Raw genomic sequence first — 21,801 nt, forward strand, 5'->3', positions numbered from 1 at the left:
AGCATTGTCGTCACTGTCGGGTGGAAACCTTGTACAATATTTCCTAAACAGTTTCAAGTGATGGAAAACATAGAACATTATTTAAAGTGAGTGTTTTTGTCTAAACCCCCATAGGATCTTATTTTTATGCAGAAAATACACTTTGTCCTCTACACAAGCGTCAATAGTGTTTTGTTGTTCTAAAAAAAGATATTCCGCTGTTAATCTATTAATTAACCACCAATTTTGAAGCTGTCACTGGAAAAGTGGAAAAGGTGTGATTTAACCGGAAGATAGGTTGAAAATGGGTGACATGCTCCTTTAACCAGCTAATTTGACACAAATAGTGGAAATAGCAGATCTACAAATACACAATGTCTGCTCAATTTCCCACCAAAAGTTGTATAAGCAACACATTGTTGACACAGAAGGACTGGACGAAGGAGGGTCTTACCTGGGTAATCATCAGAGACGTGCACCGAATAAGAAATCCTACAAGAGGCAAAAGAACACACACCAAATAAACCATTAATACACATGAATTCATTGGTTCTCAAACTGCGCGCGCGTGCGTGTGTGTGTGTGTGTGAATCTGGACTTGTATACAGTACATACATCTGGACTTGTATCAGGATACAAGTCCAGATGTGTTTTGCACAAAATGCTACAAGTCTGATTGCCGTGGAAGCTTTGCACGCAACATCACACCCTCTTTATATAGGCTATTTTTTTTCCTGTAAACTGACAGTAAATAATAATAATAAACATTATTTATATAGCACCTTTCAAAAGCAACTTTACAAAGTGCTTCACAACACAAATTACATATATTATATGTATAAAAAACAAACAGAACAAACAGTATAAAAAACAAACAGAACAGAGCAAAACCAATTACAATTTAAAACAAAAGCAATCAAATGAGCACAAACATTAGCCAAAGGCTCTAACAAAAAGCCATCCTATAAAAATGAGTCTTTAGGAGAGTTTTAAAAGTGCCCAGTGAGGTAGCCTGTCTAACTTCCAATGGAAGTTGATTCCACCACAGGTGAGGGGCCCTTACAACAAAGGCTCTATCCCCTTCTGTTATGAGTCTTGCCGTGGTGGTCCCCTTGAGGAGCAGCTGGTCTGCCCATCTGAGTTTGCGGGTAGGCACATAGGGGGGGCACGAGGTCAGGAAATATAAGCAATGGGGGGTGACGTGCAGCAAACGTCGTCGGGATCGGGATACGAATCCGCGACACGCTGTCAGGCTGGCATTGCAGCCTATAGGCTGCCTGGACCACACCACGCCAGCAGCCCAGGCCACAATCACACCACTTTTTACCTCATCTCGGCCCACTAGAACTGCCTAGAACTCTTGAACCGTAAAGGTCGTACAATGGTCTTCTCTCGCCACATGCCATTTGTAGCAGTTTCATTACATTTTCCCGGCATTGTGTGTTTTCTTCAAAACACACAGCTTCTTTCGTGTATCATCAGATGGCCAACTCAGTGTCATGCATGCATGCCCTCGTCTCTGGTCCTAAGTAAAAAAGGCCAGCTTCTGAGGGTGGGCTGTATAGGGGGCAGTCTGTGATGATATGCTCGGCAGTCTGTTCAGGCTCGCCACACTCGCATGCCGCACTATCCAATAGGCCCCACTTCTTCATGGATGACTTGAAGCGTCCCACGCCACAGCGCAGACGGTTCAGCGAGGTCCATAGATGGCGTGGCATGTCTTCTCCTTTAACGCCACCTGCTGGGTCCCGGATGTATTGTTGAATCCGGGAGGGCCCGGCCGTCTCCCACGACTGTTTCCAGGATGCTGCCAGCCAGGCGTCTCTGGACAAGTCCTCAGGAATCGACTGTAGCATCTCTTGAGTTGCCTCGTTGTAGGGATGGCGAGACTTGAGCCTGCCTGGTGGTGCCGGTGTTGTTGTGGCTTTGTGCAAGATATGCCAGTCGTATTTCTGGGCTTTTCTTGCCAGGGCTAGCGTAGCCACATCCCGTCGGAGACTGGCTGGAGCAATTCCAGCCAGGACTGGCAGGTAGGACACAGCTACTACTCCTACATGCTATGGTTGACAGCCTTCCAAAGTGTGTGGAGACCTGCTCCGTGGAGCACACCTTTCTAGTCGGTGAATACATTTGGCATACCGTAGTTACTGTATAATTACTGTGTATCGCTTTGTTTCTGATATGCACATTTTTGACAGTCTACAGAATTCTAATAAATTGAATACACTGCTTATTAGTGGTACTACAGTATTAGTCCAATTAGTTAGTTCACTTTTATTCCTCTCTCTACAGCAGGGTTTCTCAAAGTGAGAATGCCATGCCCCTGATGCAAGTCCAAAGAATACTTTGCACTGTACTTGGTGATTGACTATTTTTGGCTAATGTTACCCCCAGATTAGGGATGCTGGGGTTCAAGCGCTAAAACATCAAGTTATGTTCAATCTGTCCAAATGGAAACTGATATCCTTTGCATGTTTTCCTCGTGACATATACTGTATCACTTAGGGGGGGAAGATTGACATATTTACGTAGCGTTGACATAAATGTAAGGTGCTATATAGTAGCAATGTAATTCCGGGGTGCCGTGGATGAAAAGGTTATAAAGGGGTGACGTGAGCCAAAAGAGTGTGAGTCATTTGGTTAAGGTATGCGCATGCTTCATTGAAATCCTTATCATACCAGCTTGGAGGAGTCAGCACTGCACACAGTGACATTATCACGGACGGTCATGGTCGAATGGAATGAGTGCTCTCTGTGGAGCATTTATAAGGCCTCATTAATACCTTGCTGTATGTGTATGATGCGTGCCAAAATGAGGCGGAGCACATCTGGCCTTTTGGGCACACAAACAGCGCCGCACAACAAACAGCATGATTTTACGATTGATGGCGCTGTTTATTGCTATGAGCCGTTTGACTCTCAGTGAAACAGTCTAGCAGGAAACCACGTGGTCGCAAAAAAACAAAACAGCCACCGTCCACTTCCATATTACTGTATTTTATAAATGCCTGCATCTCGGCTTCTGCGTCCTTCCTCTCCTTTTTTTGGCCAGCATGCTATTTTCAATGAATGCTACTGTAACTAGAGAATGATTTTTGCGGAAGCGCAGAGAAAACCAGAGAAAATTACATATTACTTTTGCGGATGGATGTAGCAACAACACAATCTGTTTAGTCAGCTTCTTTTAGAACTGAATCCAATTGTTTTGAATAATAATATTAAGAAGAAGAGTCACCAATCAGCCTAAAAGGCTATACAATAAAGCAGCAATCTCTCTCGACCTTTTAAATGAAATGTTTTCAAGCGAACTGCCAACAGCACCTTTTTATTTTTTGTTTTCCTTTTTGTCTTTGTTTTATGTTTTCCATTAGGCAAGGCATTTGGCCTAACCAAAAATGTATTACTGTAAGGTTAGATAAAGACAATTAATTTCGGCTTTCGGCCCATGCATAATGCCTACAGTGTTTTTGTTGTCTGTGTATATTGAGAGATGACCTGTGACATATTTCGGCTATGACTTTTGTCTATCACATTTATCTTTCTCGCTATGTCATTGTTTCTGGTTTTATTTGTCTTTATGTTGTCCTATGTGTTGGTTTTTGTATCTGTATGACTACACCGTGGTGTTCACATAAAATAAAAATATAAAGTATTACAAAAGAAAGCCAACAGCCAACAAAGCAATGTGTCAATTTTACAAAATAAATAGGTATAATATTACCGTTTTGACAGAGTAATACCTTACTTTACTCGTTATTGGGAAAAGTAATAATATTACAGAAATATCACTAGTAACTACAGTTACTGCCCAACACTGCTGGAGATAAATATTCTGTGACTACTTAGGAAAAACGAAAAATCGCTGGCAGGGGCTGAACTATTTATTTACTCTGCCTGTAAATTACTTACGATGATGAAAGACTGTTGATGATTATTGCAATAATATTGTTAATCACATTTGTTATGCCCACAATAATAACCGTGACGGTGTGACATGAAATCGCCATGTCCCATCATCCCATGCCATGATCCCATGCCTATGTAATAAACCATATAGTAACCTCATGTGCTTGTGTGCTGCTGGTCAGCCGTTTCCAATTGAATGCATAAATAATGAGTCATTGGAGATGAGGCTCATATCAAAGAGTGCTGACAAACAGGTGTGCACGTTCTGTGCATGTTGTGCGCACGTTTGTGTGCACATGTGTGCACTGTGTAGCTGTGCTGATGCAGCTGCATGACCCGGGAAACACCTCAAAGCACCTTCTGTTTCTGATCATCAGCAATTCTACCTGTGCGTCGTCCATACAGTATGCACCTATAGTCCTATACTGTAGCTCTCTTTAACCCATTAAGACCTGAGGCCAATTCTACAAATGCCTTTGAAATCTGTGCTTCTCATACTTTTTCGTGCCGTGGACAGAACATTAATTTAATTAACGAATGGACCCGGCTATTGTTAGGATTCCGAGTTCCGAATCTAAAAAGTACAGAGAACCGGAGCTGAATGGACCTGGCTATTATTAGAAATATGAGTTCAGACCCCGAGCATTACCAAGAGATGTTGGGCTGTACCCATACAAAACCCGAGGCCCCAAATGACCCATGCCAACGTTATTATTAAGAGTTGTATCGTGCTTTCTTTCTTGTTGTTGTTTACACAGTAGCGCTACTCCTTCTTTACTAAAGTCACGGGACACAAGGCATGCAGGCAGCTACTTGCCGGAAGAGAAAAAAGGGGGGGAGCGGGTCTCGGGTTTACCCGAAGACCTCTAAAGCACATACATAGGACTGTATGGGCTAATAGAAGTTACACCAACACACTGTAGCATAACTTCAGAAGTCGCTCTCTTCCTCTTTCAACTGAACGCAGCAGGTTTTGAAGAGGAACCTCCCTCTAGATTTCAGATTCAGATTCCTCAGCATAAAGCATTACACTTAAAATGAATAGACCTCAAATTCCCAGTCCCACTAGTTGTATAAGTGCCCCTGCAACAACAGTGCTTTTGGCAAGACAAACTCAGTACAGATTGTATTCATTAACAACCAACAAAGCCTTCCAATAGCGAACAGCATGGTTTTCATTTTAGGAAATGTCAACTCATTCTGCAAGGTGAAAATGAGTGCAGTTTTAATTAGACTGAGGTTTTAGTTTTAGTTCTATTTTTATTGGGAGGAGGTATAGTTATGGGTTGAGCGTCTTGCTCAGGGACACCTCGACACATTACCGGGCCAGGAATGAAGCCATGGGACCTTTTGGTGTTATCATTTAAGTGGCTCGAGTCGGAGCATGTTGTAGAAAACATTTCACTCACTGCATAAGCAGGACTGCAGAGATTCTTCCAACTCCATTGAGCTGTAATCCAGGGAGGAGAAGTAAACTGAGGAGGTGATTTGTTTGCAGGAGGATTGTTTTCCTATTTGGAGTTGATCTAGTGGGACCCTAAACAACTCACAGGCGAGCTCTCTACCCATTCAGCTATGGCCGCCTGTTCTAGTTTCAATGTAAACAATTAGTTGGGATCCAATGTAGTTATTATGTGGTCACAAGCTCTTGGTTTAATATTTAGAAGACACAATTTACGATCTCAAAACTTGCCACATTGATTTGTGACACGTGGGCTTGTAGATAGGCCATATGCTTGCTCCTTCTGTGTGACCCTGCAGTATGACAAAGTAAGTAACTTATGGAAATACATACAATAATGAATTAAAAAGATGAAATACAGAGATATGAGGTTTCTGCCCGACAGCAACTATGTCTGTGTGTGTGTGTGTGTCACTCTGTTTGCGACGTGTGACAACAACAACAACAGGAAAGAGCCTCGGAATCGGATCCTCTGGTTTTGTACGGGTACCGTCTGCAATCTCTTGGCCAGAACTCCATTCGGTTCTGGCCTGGGTAAATGTTTTACGGGTCTATTTGGGTACAGGTCCGTCAAACTGGACCAGCGAAGACCTCTGTGGAAGTCCTTTGAAAGAGCAGCGAACATGCAGTGCCAGTCCCCAGGGTTCTGACTGACTGAAACGACCTAAGGTTCATACCAGTGTTCATACCAGTGCCCCAAAGAAGTGACTAGGCTATGAGCAATTAAACAAACATTGCCTATTTGAAAATAGCCCATCTACAAGCTCACAGTGAGTCACAATCTGCTACTTTCAAAACTTTCAGATTGTCCGGTGATCCCGATTGGAACGTTGGCCTCATTTTAGCTTGCTAGCATTAACGCTAATAACGTAGCATCTAAAATGGTATGTCTACATGTGAATGGGCTCGAGGCATGTGCAATACTGTGGCTGTCTTGGTTTGCTTTCCTTTTTGCTTGCTTTTCTTTTTGTTTTGCCTCTTACGGTATGGTGTGGATGATGGTATAGATGAACTGGAGGTCATGTGGTGTTACCACCTGGCCCTGGGCACTGTGGGTAGCGCCGACACTTCTGCTTGAGAAGCATCTGGTTGCTGTTGTGACCAATTATCACGTGTCATCACTCACCGCCGTTAACCAGAAATGCTGCTGAGCAACAACAGCGTTCTCAGTCGGTTCGTTGCGAGCAGAACCAATCATTTAACCCAGTGGTTCTCAGAGGCCCCAAAATAACTCCTTGGAACCTTGGTGCTTTCACGGAACCGGCCGCGGACTGACTCCCAATTTCCCCCAGTTTAAAGCACCATCCTTATTAGGGTCAGGAGTCCCCAAGTTGCCGCAGGTTCGATTCCAGGCCTGGCCAGCAATGTGTTGAATAAGACCGGGAGAAATTCAATCATCAATGGCAGTTACAATTAAGCTTTTCTTTTCTTTGATTCATGATTCTTCTGTCTTCTTGTACTGGGAGCTGACCAGTACAACCACAGTCTAATACTGTCATACTGGGAGCTGACCAGTACAGTACAACCACAGTCTGATACTGTCATACTGGGAGCTGACCAGTACAACCAGTGTAATACTGTCATACTGGGAGCTAATCAGTACAGCCACAGTCTGATATTGTGTACTGGGAGCTGACCAGTACAACCACAGTCTAATACTGTCATACTGGGAGCTGACCAGTACAACCACAGTATAATACTGTCATACTGGGAGCTGACCAGTACAACCACAGTCTGATATTATGTACTGGGAGCTGACCAGTACAACCAGTCTAATACTGTCATACTGGGAGCTGACCAGTACAACCACAGTCTAATACTGTCATACTGGGAGCTGACCAGTACAACCACAGTCTGATACTGTCATACTGGGAGCTGACCAGTACAACCACAGTCTAATACTGTCATACTGGGAGCTGACCAGTACAACCACAGTCTGATAATGTCATACTGGGAGTTGACCAGTACAACCACAGTCTAATACTGTCATACTGGGAGCTGACCAGTACAACCACAGTCTAATACTGTCATACTGGGAGCTGACCAGTACAACCACAGTCTAATACTGTCATACTGGGAGCTGACCAGTACAACCACAGTCTAATACTGTCATACTGGGAGCTGACCAGTACAACCACAGTCTAATACTGTCATACTGGGAGCTGACCAGTACAACCACAGTCTAATACTGTCATACTGGGAGCTGACCAGTACAACCACAGTCTGATATTGTGTACTGGGAGCTGACCAGTACAACCACAGTCTAATACTGTCATACTGGGAGCTGACCAGTAAAACCAGTCTAATGCTGTCATACTGGGAGCTAATCAGTACAGCCACAGTCTGCTATTGTGTACTGGGGGTTGACCAGTACAACCACAGTCTAATACTGTCATACTGGGAGCTGACCAGTACAACCACAGTCTAATACTGTCATACTGGGAGCTGACCAGTACAACCACAGTCTGATATTATGTATTGGGAGCTGACCAGTACAACCACAGTCTAATACTGTCATACTGGGAGCTGACCAGTACAACCACAGTCTAATACTGTCATACTGGGAGCTGACCAGTACAACCACAGTCTGATACTGTCATACTGGGAGCTGACCAGTACAATCACAGTCTAATACTGTCATACTGGGAGCTGACCAGTACAACCACAGTCTAATACTGTCATACTGGGAGCTGACCAGTACAACCACAGTCTGATATTGTGTACTGGGAGCTGACCAGTACAACCACAGTCTAATACTGTCATACTGGGAGCTGACCAGTACAACCACAGTCTAATACTGTCATACTGGGAGCTGACCAGTACAACCACAGTCTGATATTATGTACTGGGAGCTGACCAGTACAACCACAGTCTAATACTGTCATAATGGGAGCTGACCAGTACAACCACAGTCTGATACTGTCATACTGGGAGCTGACCAGTACAACCACAGTCTGATACTGTCATACTGGGAGCTGACCAGTACAACCACAGTCTGATACTGTCATACTGGGAGCTGACCAGTACAACCACAGTCTGATACTGTCATACTGGGAGCTGACCAGTACAACCACAGTCTAATACTGTCATACTGGGAGCTGACCAGTACAACCACAGTCTAATACTGTCATACTGGGAGCTGACCAGTACAACCACAGTCTAATACTGTCATACTGGGAGCTGACCAGTACAAACACAGTCAGTTACAGTTGAGCACGGAGCAGCTTCACTGGAGCAGTCCATATTTGCAATAAAATCACACCCGTGTGAAGTGAGGGGCGCTCTTATATTGCAAATATGGACCGCTTCAAGCTGCTCCGTGCTCAACTGTAACTGACTGTGGTTGTACTGGTCAGCTCATACGTCATCATACATCATCTCATTCTGGCCAATCACAATTTGCATCCTCACTTTTGTCTTCAATATTTGTGTTTATGTAAGTGCTTACAAAAACCCTCAAAGCTGGACATAGATGGGGCTAGCACCCCTCAATGATCAAAAACTATTGCTTTACTCCGTGACCTCCACTGGCTCCCAGTCGAGCACAGAATAGAGTTCAAATGACTAACTATTACATACAAAGCCCTCAACAACCAGGCCCCCCGCTACCTGCGGGAAAGGGGCCAACGCGGTTGCACTGGGAGCTGATAACCACAGTCAAATACCACGATCATTTTAAATTACACCTCGTTGTAATGGTTACAAATCAAGGATAATAAATAAAAAATGATATGAAATACGATACCAATTGGTAATACTGAAGGGGAGAATGCATGGACCAAAGAAGTTACGTTTCCGAACTTTTTGTGAAGAGTTTTTAGAGTCAGATATAGTCCTGGACGCAAAGACAGTGTGAAATATGTGTGAATTATAATAAAGGTGTTAAAGAATGAGGACATAAAAGACAGATTAATACACCATGCTGTGAGTAGAATGAAGCTGTTGAGCTCTAATCTGATGACCTCATACAGGTCTGTAGGTCTGATGTTGATGATTAAGAGCTTTCGGCCAGGTCATACAAAATGATGAAAAACTACTTGAGATTACATTGTGTTCAATTAAGCTCACATATTTCTCACCACTCATCCTGATTCATGGTTGTAAATGTCAAGAAGAATGGAAGCACACATGGTAGACAAGACACCATCGCAACATTTTAATTCATGATTACTTGTCACACAAATCATTTCTAAGAATGATTAAATTGTGTTTTTGGCCTTGAACATACGGATACAAATTGCATTTCTGTTGGCCTTCTGCAAAGGGCAGATTATGACAAACTTGAGGAGCTATGCTAGCCCTCACACCTATACTGTACGTCTGACCATATGCCATATACTGTACATACTGATCTCTCATATCATCAGTATCTCTGTATTGTTATATAATAATAATAATAATAATAATAATAATAATAATAGTGACCTTCGGACACAGATTACTATAAAAACTTGCAGAACCTGTCGTTCGGTCGGTCACGCCTCCATACTGTATATGTTTGCTAGTCCATTACGCCTCGTGACGTTACGCCTCACTACACCTCGTAACGTCACATCTACACCCCCCATATATGGAGTTCCCTGATATCAATATTAAGCCCATATATGGGAATGTCGTGACTCGTGAGTCACACCTCATGATAACCACTGTGGTTGCCGCAACGCGACTCAGACTTGCAAATGAACCAAGTTGGTACAACACATGGATATCCGTATGTGGAGCTGACTATCATCACCTGGATCTCCATATATGAAGATCAAACCCTGGATAGCCATACATGGAGCATAGAGTAGCAAATCTACATCTGACCTCACTGACACCAGATTAAACTCCTGCTTCTCAACTTTTCCGTATTAAGAAGTTCTGTTGTACAACTGTCTGTCTCTGAAGGAGGGCTGGACCTCCCCAATATAAAATGGTATCAGACAGCTGCACAACTACGATTTGTAGCAGCATGGTTAGAGGAAGATCAACCTTCAATTTGGCTAGATATTGAAACTGCACAGTGTGATTGTCCTCTCCGGAATCTCTTGTTTCTCAGAGATCCTACAACAGCAAAGAAATATTGTAAAAACCCAATTGTTTCCAACACACTAAAGGCATGGTGGCAAGGTGGCAAGGCTTTTGGAGGGTCGAGCCAAAGTAACATCACCTCTTACCTCAATTCAGGGGAACCCAGACTTTCCTCCTGGCCTTACTGACCTTGGGTTTAATTATTGGAGAGATAGCGGTATAACAACGTTAGAAAATCTTTTTACCGGTCCTATACTCATGTCATTTGATCAAATACAACAAAAATATGACCTACATCGCAGTCATTTTTTCAGATTTTTACAGGTGAGGGATTACCTCTCCAATTGAGAGAGTGCTGACAATGGGTTTTACAAGAGGGTTTATAACTATTCTGTATGGCATGTTAAGATCCAAAACAACTGTTGACACACAAGATACTAAGAGGAAATGGGAAAGTGATCTTGAGGTTGAAATTTCAGACGAGGTTTGGTGGGAAATATTTGAAAATGCCAAAAAACTTTCTGTGTGTAATAGAGCTTGGTCGATTCAGCTAAGAACCATACACCGATTACAGATCTCACCTAGCCTTCGCCATAAAATGAATCCTACTCTATCTCCTCTCTGTCTTAAGTGTAAAACTGAAGAGGGAAATTATATTCACTGTATATGGTCATGTCATAAGATTAAACGATACTGGTTGGGTATCATGCAGCAGTTGAATGAGATATTTAATATGGAGTTTGAACCTGACCCTATGTGTTTGATTCTTGGGCTGCCTGATGACAAGATTGTTGACAAGTTCCATACACGTCTGTTTAATCTCTTAACTTATGCTGCTAGGAAAAATATTCTGTTGTCTTGGATTAATGAGAAACCACCAACAAAAAAAGACTGGCACAAAATAATCATGCAGTGCATGCCGTTGGAATTCCTAACCTGCATGCTACGCTCCACCACAGATACCTTCTATAAAATATGGGACCCATATTTGAGATTTGTTGGCCCTCAGTTAGCTACCACCTTGACCATAGGGTTCCTGGACAGAAGCGATGCCACTAACCTTGATTGATAAAGTTATGGATATTGTTATGTATGTATGTATGTATGTATGTATAATGCATATCTTTTATTTTATTTTCTCTGGAGTTAACCCATCTAAACTTTCAAGCACCAAACTGCAAATGTGTCCATATTTGTATATTATTTTTGCACTTTGTGTATAAGTGTATAATTGTGTCCTTTTCTTTGTTCCACAACACGCCTGAGCTGAGCTGTCTGTTTTTATTTGTTTGTTTTGTTTTTCCTGTCTTGTCTTTGTCATAAAATGTAAAAATCAATAAAAATATTATTGAAAAGAAAAATAAGTTCTGTTGTTTAAGGCCTGAAAATTAATGTCAATATATGGGCATTCCCAGACGATGACTTATTACAATCTCTGTTATACCCATATATGTAGAGCCCTATGGGAATGTCTATATATATATATATATACCGGTAATGGTATACAATAATATATGGCCATATTGTGACAGTCTTGATAACCTGTGGGGTTGCCGCGACGCGAGTCACACTTGCAAATGAACCAAGTTGGTTGGTACAACACATGGATCTCCATACTGTATGTGGAGCTGACTATCATCACCCGGACAGAGAGACAGACTGTCTTTGTATTTAAATTCCAGATGTTGCCACATGGCTCACAATGTGTGTCAACCTCACAGCTTTTCAGGAAATGTGCAACTTCCCTGTTCAGCTGAAAACACACAGTCATGTGTGTGGTTGTGAAACAGTAACTGCACTTCACCATGCAACACTACATGACGACTGCATAGAACAGGCCGCTTCACAAAGACAATCCTACCCACTGTTGTCGTGCATGTTTTTGGGGTATTAAGGTCGGGTCTACTGTATATGTGCCTTTCATGCGGAAGGTTGTGGGTTCAAACCCTGCCTGGGGTCGACGTCAGCAAGGGCATGCGGTCACAACGGGTTGCTAACGTCAAATCAAATGGGTTCAGAAGCAGATTCCTGAACACGGAAACGATATGAAAACGTCATTTATCATAACAAGCGCCATGCTGTTACCCATCAGATTCTGTGACCTGCCATCACTGCAGTGATGGGGGTCAGGGAGGACTGGTGTGATGTGGTCCCTGGATCGGGACTTATTACTCCTTCAATAAGTAATAATATTATATTAGTTATTATTAATTATTTATATATATTTTTAATAGAACGTGGAACAACATTCAAGAGATTTATTGTCAAGGATTCAAGGATGCACAATGAGTACGGTACATGCACTGTGAAAAACATATGGGGTGCTCCATAATACACAATAAAAGAAATACTAAAAATAATAACAGCCCTAAAGACATTTTTTAAATAAGGTTAAAAACGTCTGTCCTTATACAGGAGGAGTCAAAAATCTACCAAACGGCAGAACTAAACATATTGAAGATATGTTTAGTTAGCCGATAGCCTATCTACAAGCTCAAATGTGTCGCATCCACAACGTGTTGTGAGCTTGTAGATTGCCACAATTTGCCACTATTCGCCGCTATTATTTTTGTTGATGTTAGTTTCTGCTTTCAACACCATCACATGATCACGAAACTGCGTCACCTCAACATTCTCCACTCCTAGACCACAAACAGTTGAACATCATTCTCATCAACCGTTATCTCCAACGGTTGTGTCCTCAGTCCGTTCCTCTACACACTACACACAAATGACATCACATACTTTAAATACTCTGACGATACTGCCATTCTCGGACCGCTCCATGACAATAATTCTATTACGGACTATCAGAACACCATTTCTCATTTTACACAGTGGTGCACTGACAACTATCTAGAGTTGAAAGTGGACAAAACAAAATAACTGGTCTTTGAAACAATCCACGCTGGAATTAACCCACTCTTCATTAATGGCAAAACAGTAGAACAGGTTGACAGTTTCACATACTGGACTCACTCTGGACAATAGACTTAGGTTTAATCAACATATTACATCTAATTCACGTTTTCAGCAAATAATCTTCTGTTATTATTGTAAAAAAGCATTATTCAGCCTGTTCTGTTGTACTGTTCCCAGTTCTGCATGTTTCTATAACATACTGTCCATGCCTAACAGAAACAAACTTTTCAATTTTCATCGCAAATCGACTTCCCACACCCACACATTCTGATATGAACAATAAGGCCATCACAGTTAGCACTTTTGATATCAAATGACACTGATCATCCCCTGTATCGCTTTTTGCCATCTGGTCAAAGAAGATGCCCCGCTGATAGGATGGTTCTGTATACAGTGGGGACATCATGTTTTGGTGATGTGTTGTTGTGGGGTTTTTTACAGACTTTGAAGATGAATAGCCTTCAGGACAATAAAGATTAGTATTATTTATAATTAAATGTTTCGCGTATAAATGTGGCTTTATATGCCAGTTTAATACTTCATAGACCGCGGTTGAAAGGTGATTAGCCTGAGATCATGCTGCCTGCCCTGCAAAGTTTACAATGAACAACAATGTATCTTTGACTGACACAAACTAACGTAAAATAATGACAATACTTCCAATTCCAAGTGTTGAAAGTATGCATGGCTTTTTGAGCCACTCACGGAGGAGCACAGACCTGCGTCAGACCCCAGACCTGCATGTACTTGTACACCATAACTTTTGTGCCATGGCACGTGCTTAAAAAGAACAGGTCCTCAAGTACCATCGCAGTAAGTCTGTTATTTTTGCACCTGTGACAACCTTGTACTCTGCCGTTAAAATGAGCTACTCTACCGATCTGCAGCTGCCTGCTGGACATAGACACACCGGCGACACCGCTGCACCGGTTCTTATACCGATACAGGGAGAAGAGAGAGCACTTCAATTAAGTCACAAACGCTTTGGTCACATTAGTCCCGGGAAGTCACGATAATTATGCATTTTGGGGAGTGAAAGTGTGTTGACGACGTGGAACTAGTGTTCATCGTCATACTGGCTTGTGGTGGACTTTTTTTTCTTCAAAATTCCATTTTTGCCACGGACATACAAAATGAGTGGACAATAATATTACCAGAACACATAAACACCCTATAGCCCCATTCAATTCAATTCAATGCAATTCATTGAGGGCTTATATTAGGGGAAATAGCCAAAAATGCGCTTTTGCACAAAATAACACCTGGACCTCTTTGGTGGAGACAACTACAACTAAAGGTAAGAAAGCCTTCTAGTATGGAATTCTCCATTAAGGGGGTCCTGGCAAATAAAACATTTGAGAACCACTATAGGACTATAGTAACTAGTGTCATCAGTGTCATACAAATTCTGAAGGATTCTGAAGGCATTCAGTAATTTGGTCTTATGATCAAAATAAGAACATAGGCCTACTGTATAATCGTGTGTAAAAAAGTTAATTATCGAAATTATCAATAATTGGGTAGCAAAAAGCGGAATATCAAAAGTCAGAAGATAATACAAAACACACAGTCATGACAGGTGTTTTTGGTCAGGCTGTCCTGGCTCTCATGCAGTGCTATTAATACACAGCATCTCAGGGGTTCTGGTGACAAGCTAGGAGCTTTTTGTTCTACTTACACACGCTAGCTATTCTTCTTCTCATCACTATGGATATTATGCACTCTGTACACCTGCTGTCCCTGTTGTTTTGGGGCGTGTTAGACAGAAATGGACACTCACTCATTCGCTCATTTAGCCCCTCTCCTAGTATATAAACCCATTGTAACTTCAAACTCCATGTTAACCATGTTAGACTCATTAAAAGCATACGTCCTTTTGGGGGGTTCAAAACATTTGAACAAAACAGCCCCCTCACGCATTAGAAGGACAATATCAGTCACCATTAAGCAGTTCTCAAGACATGTTCTCAATTAATCAACTAGCATGGTTGAAATGTTAAAAGTTACAATGGGTTCATAATATAGGAGGGAGGTCGGTGTGTCTGATAAAAGGAATATCAAATATCAAAATATTGAATCAAGCAACTTAAAAACTGTCTGGGGTGAAACACAAAAGCCAGAGATAATTATATCACCCCAGAATTGTTTTAATGTGAAATAAGCAAATAACCCTTTAAGTTAGAGAGGCTTTCGAACGTGGCACGCTTGAAACAGCGTCATAGTGGTAACCTATCAAACGATTACGAGTTTAATTTGGAGTTCTTCTTTGAAGAAGAAACCAGAAACCAACAGTAAATGTATATTGCAGTGGAAATTTTATATTGCGATGAAACAGGACGATGTCATGCCAGTTGAGTGAACTATCATTCTGTTTCTGTTCAATCATCTAACGTCATAGCAAAATGAGTCACGTGACTTAAAGGTGCTGTGAGTGATTGGTTAAAATAAGTTAAGTTAAACGCTCAATATTGTTCAGTAACATGTTCAGGTGGGCCACCAATTTCATTCAATCAGAAGAGAGAAGGCACAGGGTGATTTTTAATCGAGTATACCTGAAGAAGGCCCCTGAGGAGGAAACTTATTTTTTTTATCCGCTCTTTTGTCAATAAATTATTTTGGGAGCTTTTAAAACGCAGGAATTTTTGGATCCTGCACCCGTTGCAATTTGTGGATGTGCGTGCAGCCATGCACCTCTTGACCATTACGGGTGATTTTTAACCCACCACACATGTCGGGAGCCACAGGTGATTTTTAACCTGCAGCATGTGTGATTTTTAACTTGTTTATCCTGTAGGAGTTCTCGGTCTCTCCCGAATGAAAGGAGACTCTTATATGTAACTGTGGCACACTTACATTGACTACTGAATCTGAAATGTGATTGATGTGTATTGTCCCTAGGTTAAATTACCGGTAATCAATAAAAAGATATTGGAATTGGTATCCCAACCTGAACATGTATTTCCGGCTTATGAAAGAGCTGGAGAGACCCCTGTTACTGAACAAACATTCTACAGCAATGACTACACTCCACACATACCAGACTCGTCTCCCTTCTGGACCAAACTGTGGAACAAACTCCCCATTGCAGTTGTAACTGCAGACTCACTCCCAATCTTCAGCCGTAATCTGAAGACTCACCTCTTCAGACTGCACCTTAGTGCGCAGCACTTGCCCTAGCCTTGTCGAGCATGCAATCTTATGAAAAGGTTACCATGCTATTTAGACAGATGACAGGACCATTTGTTGACCTGGCAACCTATAGTGTATATAGTTTCAATGTACAGAATATTAGATTAGATTACTGAGGCTACACTGTCTCTCTGCATTTCATGTATGCGTTTACCTTGCTTATTGTAAATCGCTCTGGATTAAGAGCATCTGCTAAATGTCTGCATTGTAATTAGTAAATTAGTAAATTACTAATGCAATATAGAGCTATTTAACACTTTAACACATTTTAATCTAATAATACTAATACAAAATAATCACCATCATCATCACACATATATAGGTTTATGATAAAATAATGTTTTACCTTTTGGGTCCCTTGCAGTATGTAAATGTGAAGGTGGAGTCAGCGTATCTGAAATCTAGAACACAACAGTAGAACAGTTAAGGCTGGGCAATACGACTTCAAAATAAAACAGTGGAACAGTTAAGGCTGGGCCATATCACTTCAATATCAATCAATATCATGTCAATTATTTCACACTTTTGCATCGATTGCGATTAATGAGCTCAGAAGCCATACACCTTTGTACAATGGAGTATAATACGTATAAGGAGAAGAGACTGGAGCATTTAGAGTCTTTTATTAAGTGCTAAGTATACAAAAACTACTAATGTTTTGACCTTGTGGTCTTCATCAGAGTATTATCATACGTATTAGTATTAAGTGGTTAATCAGACTAATCAATTTAGTCGATTATAAAAAAAGTTAAAAAAAAAAAAATTACTTAAAGGTTGGGTCTATGACGCATTGTCACATTTATAATAGATCATGCTGCACTTATAAGGCTTCACAATATTTGTTATAAAATATAAATGTTTGTAAGCATGCATGCATAACAAGGTTGGTTTATGAAGTATTATAATCGCTGATTATAATGCTCAGCAGAACGTTAGAATATTAGAATGAACCAGGAATACACCCTGAGGGCGAGTGCACGCATTCCGCCTGGGTGACCGCAGACTGCTGGGCGAGCGCTGGCGCTTTGGCATGTAGGGTCAGATCAACAGTACAATTATGGAGCGTGTCAGATCAACATATGGAATGTCAGAACAGGTCAGCTCCGTTGATCTAAGGGTGGCAGCGGGGGCAGTGTCTTGAGTGTACAGGGTTTGATGAGGGCTCAGGTAGGGCCGCCGCCGAGCCTTAATTTTCAGGCCTGTTAAGAACTCTAGTTTTCGCCAGCTGCCGGGTGTGGCTGCGCTAATAACTTTGGGGTGGGCCCGTCTAGAGTTTGAATGGACAGGTATCAGTCAAAAGGGAGACATCAAAGAGGAAGGATGGATGGGAAAGGATCAACATATGGGATGTCAGAACAGGTCAGATCCATATGGAGATCTAAGGGTTTGAGGTCAGATTTGGAGTTACTGGCCAATATTGATGACATCAGGGAACTCCATATAAAGTATGGGCATTCTCATATATAGGCTTAATATGAATGAAATCAGGGATCTCCATCCCTGATGATGTCACGTGATGTCACAAGGCATAACCATATATGGAGGCGTGGGGTGGGTGACGGACTGACTGACGGGAAATGCACATTTTCATAGTAAATGCGAACTGTGGAGTGAAATAAGTAATAAGTAGGTTAAAGACACTTTATATCCGACTATGAGTTATGGTAGTTTTAGTGCTGTTCCGTTGAACTTATAATGCATACCAGGACTTATAATACTTCATTAACTGTGCTATAAGTTGTAATGCAGTTATAAACATGTATAACAAGTGTTATGGAGCCTTATGAGTGCATCATAATGTGATTATGATGCATTGTAGACCCGATCTTTACCGTTGATATGAATTGTAAATGGAAGCGTAGAAGAGGTGAAATAAAGTTTGCAATTTGCATCTGGCACATGCGGGGCCAGGGACACAGGAAGTCTTCAACAAGTCTAGTTTCCATGACAACATCAAACGGGCTTATGTAAAGGAGACAAAGTGCTGAACATAATATAAATGTCAAGTATAGACCACTGGTTCCCAAACACAAATGGGTCGGGACCCATTTGTGGGTCATGGAACACTTATTATAGGTCGCTCGCTAGCATTGTGCACTTGTAGATCTGCTATTTTCACTAGTTTGGGTCCCGGGGAGACATACAATTTCTGTTTTGGGACACGGGCTCAAAAGTTTGAACCACTGATGTAGAGTATAGAGTAGACTAATGGTTCTCAAGCATTTTCATGTCAAAGGACCCCATCTGAAATTGTTTTGTCAGGGACACCCGGACGCACCAGATAATGGATATATTAGTAAAACATTATTAACCCATTGTGAGCTGATGTATAGGTTGAAAGGGGTCAAACTGATTTCGCTATAGGGTCTGGGGATCACCTGGTACCATGCACCTACGCCACACCCTACATTGAGAATCACTGATGTGGGCTAGCATTATTTTTATTATGCTAGGCTAGCCTAAAGATAAATTGTATTTGTTTTTATTTGAGGGGGTCAGTAGCCACTTGAACCGTAGCAGCCCAATATTGGTGGTGGTGTGTGTGTAATTTTCGAGTGTTAGGCCTAGTTATAACAGTACTGAACCACTGTATACTATAGGCTCCATATTATATAGGGCCTATTATCAATGTATGTCTTCTTTCTTTCGCCAGCACACACCACGAGAAATTCAACATGTCTCTAAGGCTTAGAGACATGTTGAATTTCTAATCCTTGGTTTAGAGTCTGCCAATAACCCTTGACTTCAAAGTGATGATGCTATTTGTATTTGATCGTGAGGTTAATGTATTGTATATATTGGGGTATATATATAATAACACCAAAACGTCTATGATGTATACATTTTAAGGGAGGCACATATCCATCCAGATTCCAGCTGTTATAGGGGCGGTGGGTGGGTAGGTGGTGATGATAAGTTACCGTGTGGGAGGATGGATATACATCAGTGTCTCTCAAAGTAGGGCCCGGGACCCCCAGGGTGGTCCTTCAGTGTTCAGTGGGTTGCAGGGAGCCCCCCGCCCAAACATGTTAATAGGCTACTATTGCATCAAAATCAGTCATAAACACGTAAACCCTATATATTTTTTTAAACATGTTAACACAAAATCGTGTATGGGAGGGCTCCAGCTGGTAGGCTATACCAGATGGGTGTCATCTTGGCCAAATGCATGATGGGTCCTTTGGCTTTGACATGGAAAGCACCAACGGTACACTATATAGCCTCGGATGAAATACTAGTAATGGATACTCGATCAAATCCATCCATGGTGGTCTTTGATCCGAGGCTATAAGCGGCATAGGCTATATTATATACATGCTGCTACAATGTAGGCTGAACCACCTCACCGGAGAAAAGGCAGTAGTCCTTCTCCGCCTTGCACCTCTGAACAACGGTGTCCACGTCTTTCTGTATCCTCTCTTGCCGAGAACACATCCCCATCAAGTAGCACACAAGCCCGGCCGCGTTCTCTGCTGCCTCCTCCGTCTCTCTCCCAGCGGCAGCGACACAGCGGCGGCGGCGGTGATATAAACAACAATATTCTGTCTATGATTATGTTGTCTTCACGGGAAACCATGTAGAATTATTATGAATAAAAGTGTTTATTCCGCAATAATCCACAGCGACCAGAGCTGTAACGAAGTGGGGTGTGTGTGTGTGTGTGTGTGTGTGTGTGTGTGTGTGTATATGTGTGGCTGGCTTCTGTTATTTTGCAGTGTGTGTGTGTGTGTGTGTGTGTGTGTGTGCGTGTCTCTGTGTCTCAGGTGCTGTTTTCAAGAAGCGATCATCATCATCATCATCATCGGCTCGTCGCTGTCGTCATGTGTCTGTCACTGTCACGCGATTCCTACGGCAGGACACCTCGATGTATGTTTCATGGAGAGACGCGGTTATCAGAATAATATTAATATAGCAATGGCGCTGATGGGGAGATAGATATATACACACAGACGCGTCCTGTATGGATGGCAGCCTGGCTGACTGACTGTGGCCTTAAAGTGAAACGGAAACCAGAGAGCTGTGTGCTCTTTCTGTCATTCTGTGTGCAATTGTGCATGTGCATGCGCGTGTGTGAGACGCGAGTCGATCACTCGTGGCGAAAAAAGGAACCAGGTGCCTATGTAGGCCTATTATTCAAGTAATGTAGGCCTTTTTTGTGGGCCGAGGCCTATACACTCACTTTAGTTGAGTAGACCTTTTTAATACAGTAGCCTATAGGCTACTTTAAACTTTTGGCAGCTACATAAATTAGGCCTATAGCCTACAACATGCTAGTGCATTTTAAGATTAGTATACAAAACATACATTAAAGTTGCTATAAGCAATAATGTCAATTTTTTAATTCGTTTTTTTTATATTCAGCAGGGGTGTGCTGAAATATCGATATTGTATATCGTATCATGAAGTACCCATATCGTCCCACCCGAGTATTCAGACAGCCAGCAATGGGTAGAACACGCCCAAAGAATGTAGTCTCTGTGACACATCTAGGGGCCGCAATCTGCATTCAAAGATTTCCCTAGAAGCTTTGTCATTGGTCAATTTGCCTGTCTACTTCCTGATTGGTTAGTCATTGCTACCAGGGTTTTTTTTTTTGACCAATGACAAAGCTTCTAGGAACATCTTTGAACTGCAAACATTGAAAGCTAATGTTAGCCAATTTAGGATGAAATATCGGACAGATCTGTCTTGAGCACATGACTATAGAGATACTGTGTAAAGATTTGCGGGATTTTTGGACAAAATATGGAGGATTAATATTTTAAAAAAGTGTTTTACAAAAGTCAGCCTCCTGGTGGCGCTGGAAAATTTGTGGCAGAGGTTCATCGTTGGCATCTAGGGAGTGTTTGTGCAAAGTTTGGCATCGACCAGGTTAACGGTGCCGGAGATTAGCTGTAACGGACGGATGGACACATGGATGGACGGAGTGCAAAACATACTCTCTCCCCATGCCTTTGGCCTGGTGGAGACAATAACCAAATGTACTGTAACTGCGAGTGTAGGCTACAAATGGAACCGGAATATGGGCCCGTGGACAAATGCATACCCAAGGGGCCAGTGAGGCACTCCAACGTTGAAGCGGTGGTCGTAGTGGTAAGAGGAAGGACTGCAGGCGGACCCGTGGATTCATGACGAGGAAACCCTGTGCAACCGAGCGCTCAATGTTAAAGCCCAGCTGCACTTCCGCATTTGGGCAACAAAATGTGGTGCCCAAATGCTGAATCGGCGAAAAAAACGCGGAAGTAGACGGTCCTTCCGGGTGCTTCAAAACGCCACTGAGCAACTTCCACTGACATGAATAGCGGAGGGGGCGGAGCTTCGCGCCAGAT

The 21,801-nt window shown here is 42.1% G+C and overlaps 1 protein-coding gene across 2 annotated transcripts in view; it reads right to left on the reverse strand.

Annotated features, from left to right (window-relative positions):
• parp8 (poly (ADP-ribose) polymerase family, member 8) overlaps positions 1-20,493 on the reverse strand; it is a 63,803-nt gene extending 43,310 nt beyond the window's left edge. For both annotated transcript variants that reach the window (XM_083784293.1, XM_083784292.1), the window contains exons 1-3: positions 19,819-20,493; positions 16,818-16,872; positions 434-471 (exon numbers count right to left, since the gene is read on the reverse strand). In XM_083784293.1, the coding sequence (XP_083640419.1) occupies positions 434-471; positions 16,818-16,872; positions 19,819-19,912 (187 nt within the window). In that variant the 5' untranslated portion in view covers positions 19,913-20,493. The remainder of the gene's footprint in view (positions 1-433; positions 472-16,817; positions 16,873-19,818) is intronic.
• Positions 20,494-21,801: the final 1,308 nt, after the last annotated feature.

Source organism: Protomyctophum parallelum (genome assembly GCF_964188405.1).
Source record: "Protomyctophum parallelum genome assembly, chromosome: 15".
Taxonomy (NCBI): Eukaryota; Metazoa; Chordata; class Actinopteri; order Myctophiformes; family Myctophidae; genus Protomyctophum; species Protomyctophum parallelum.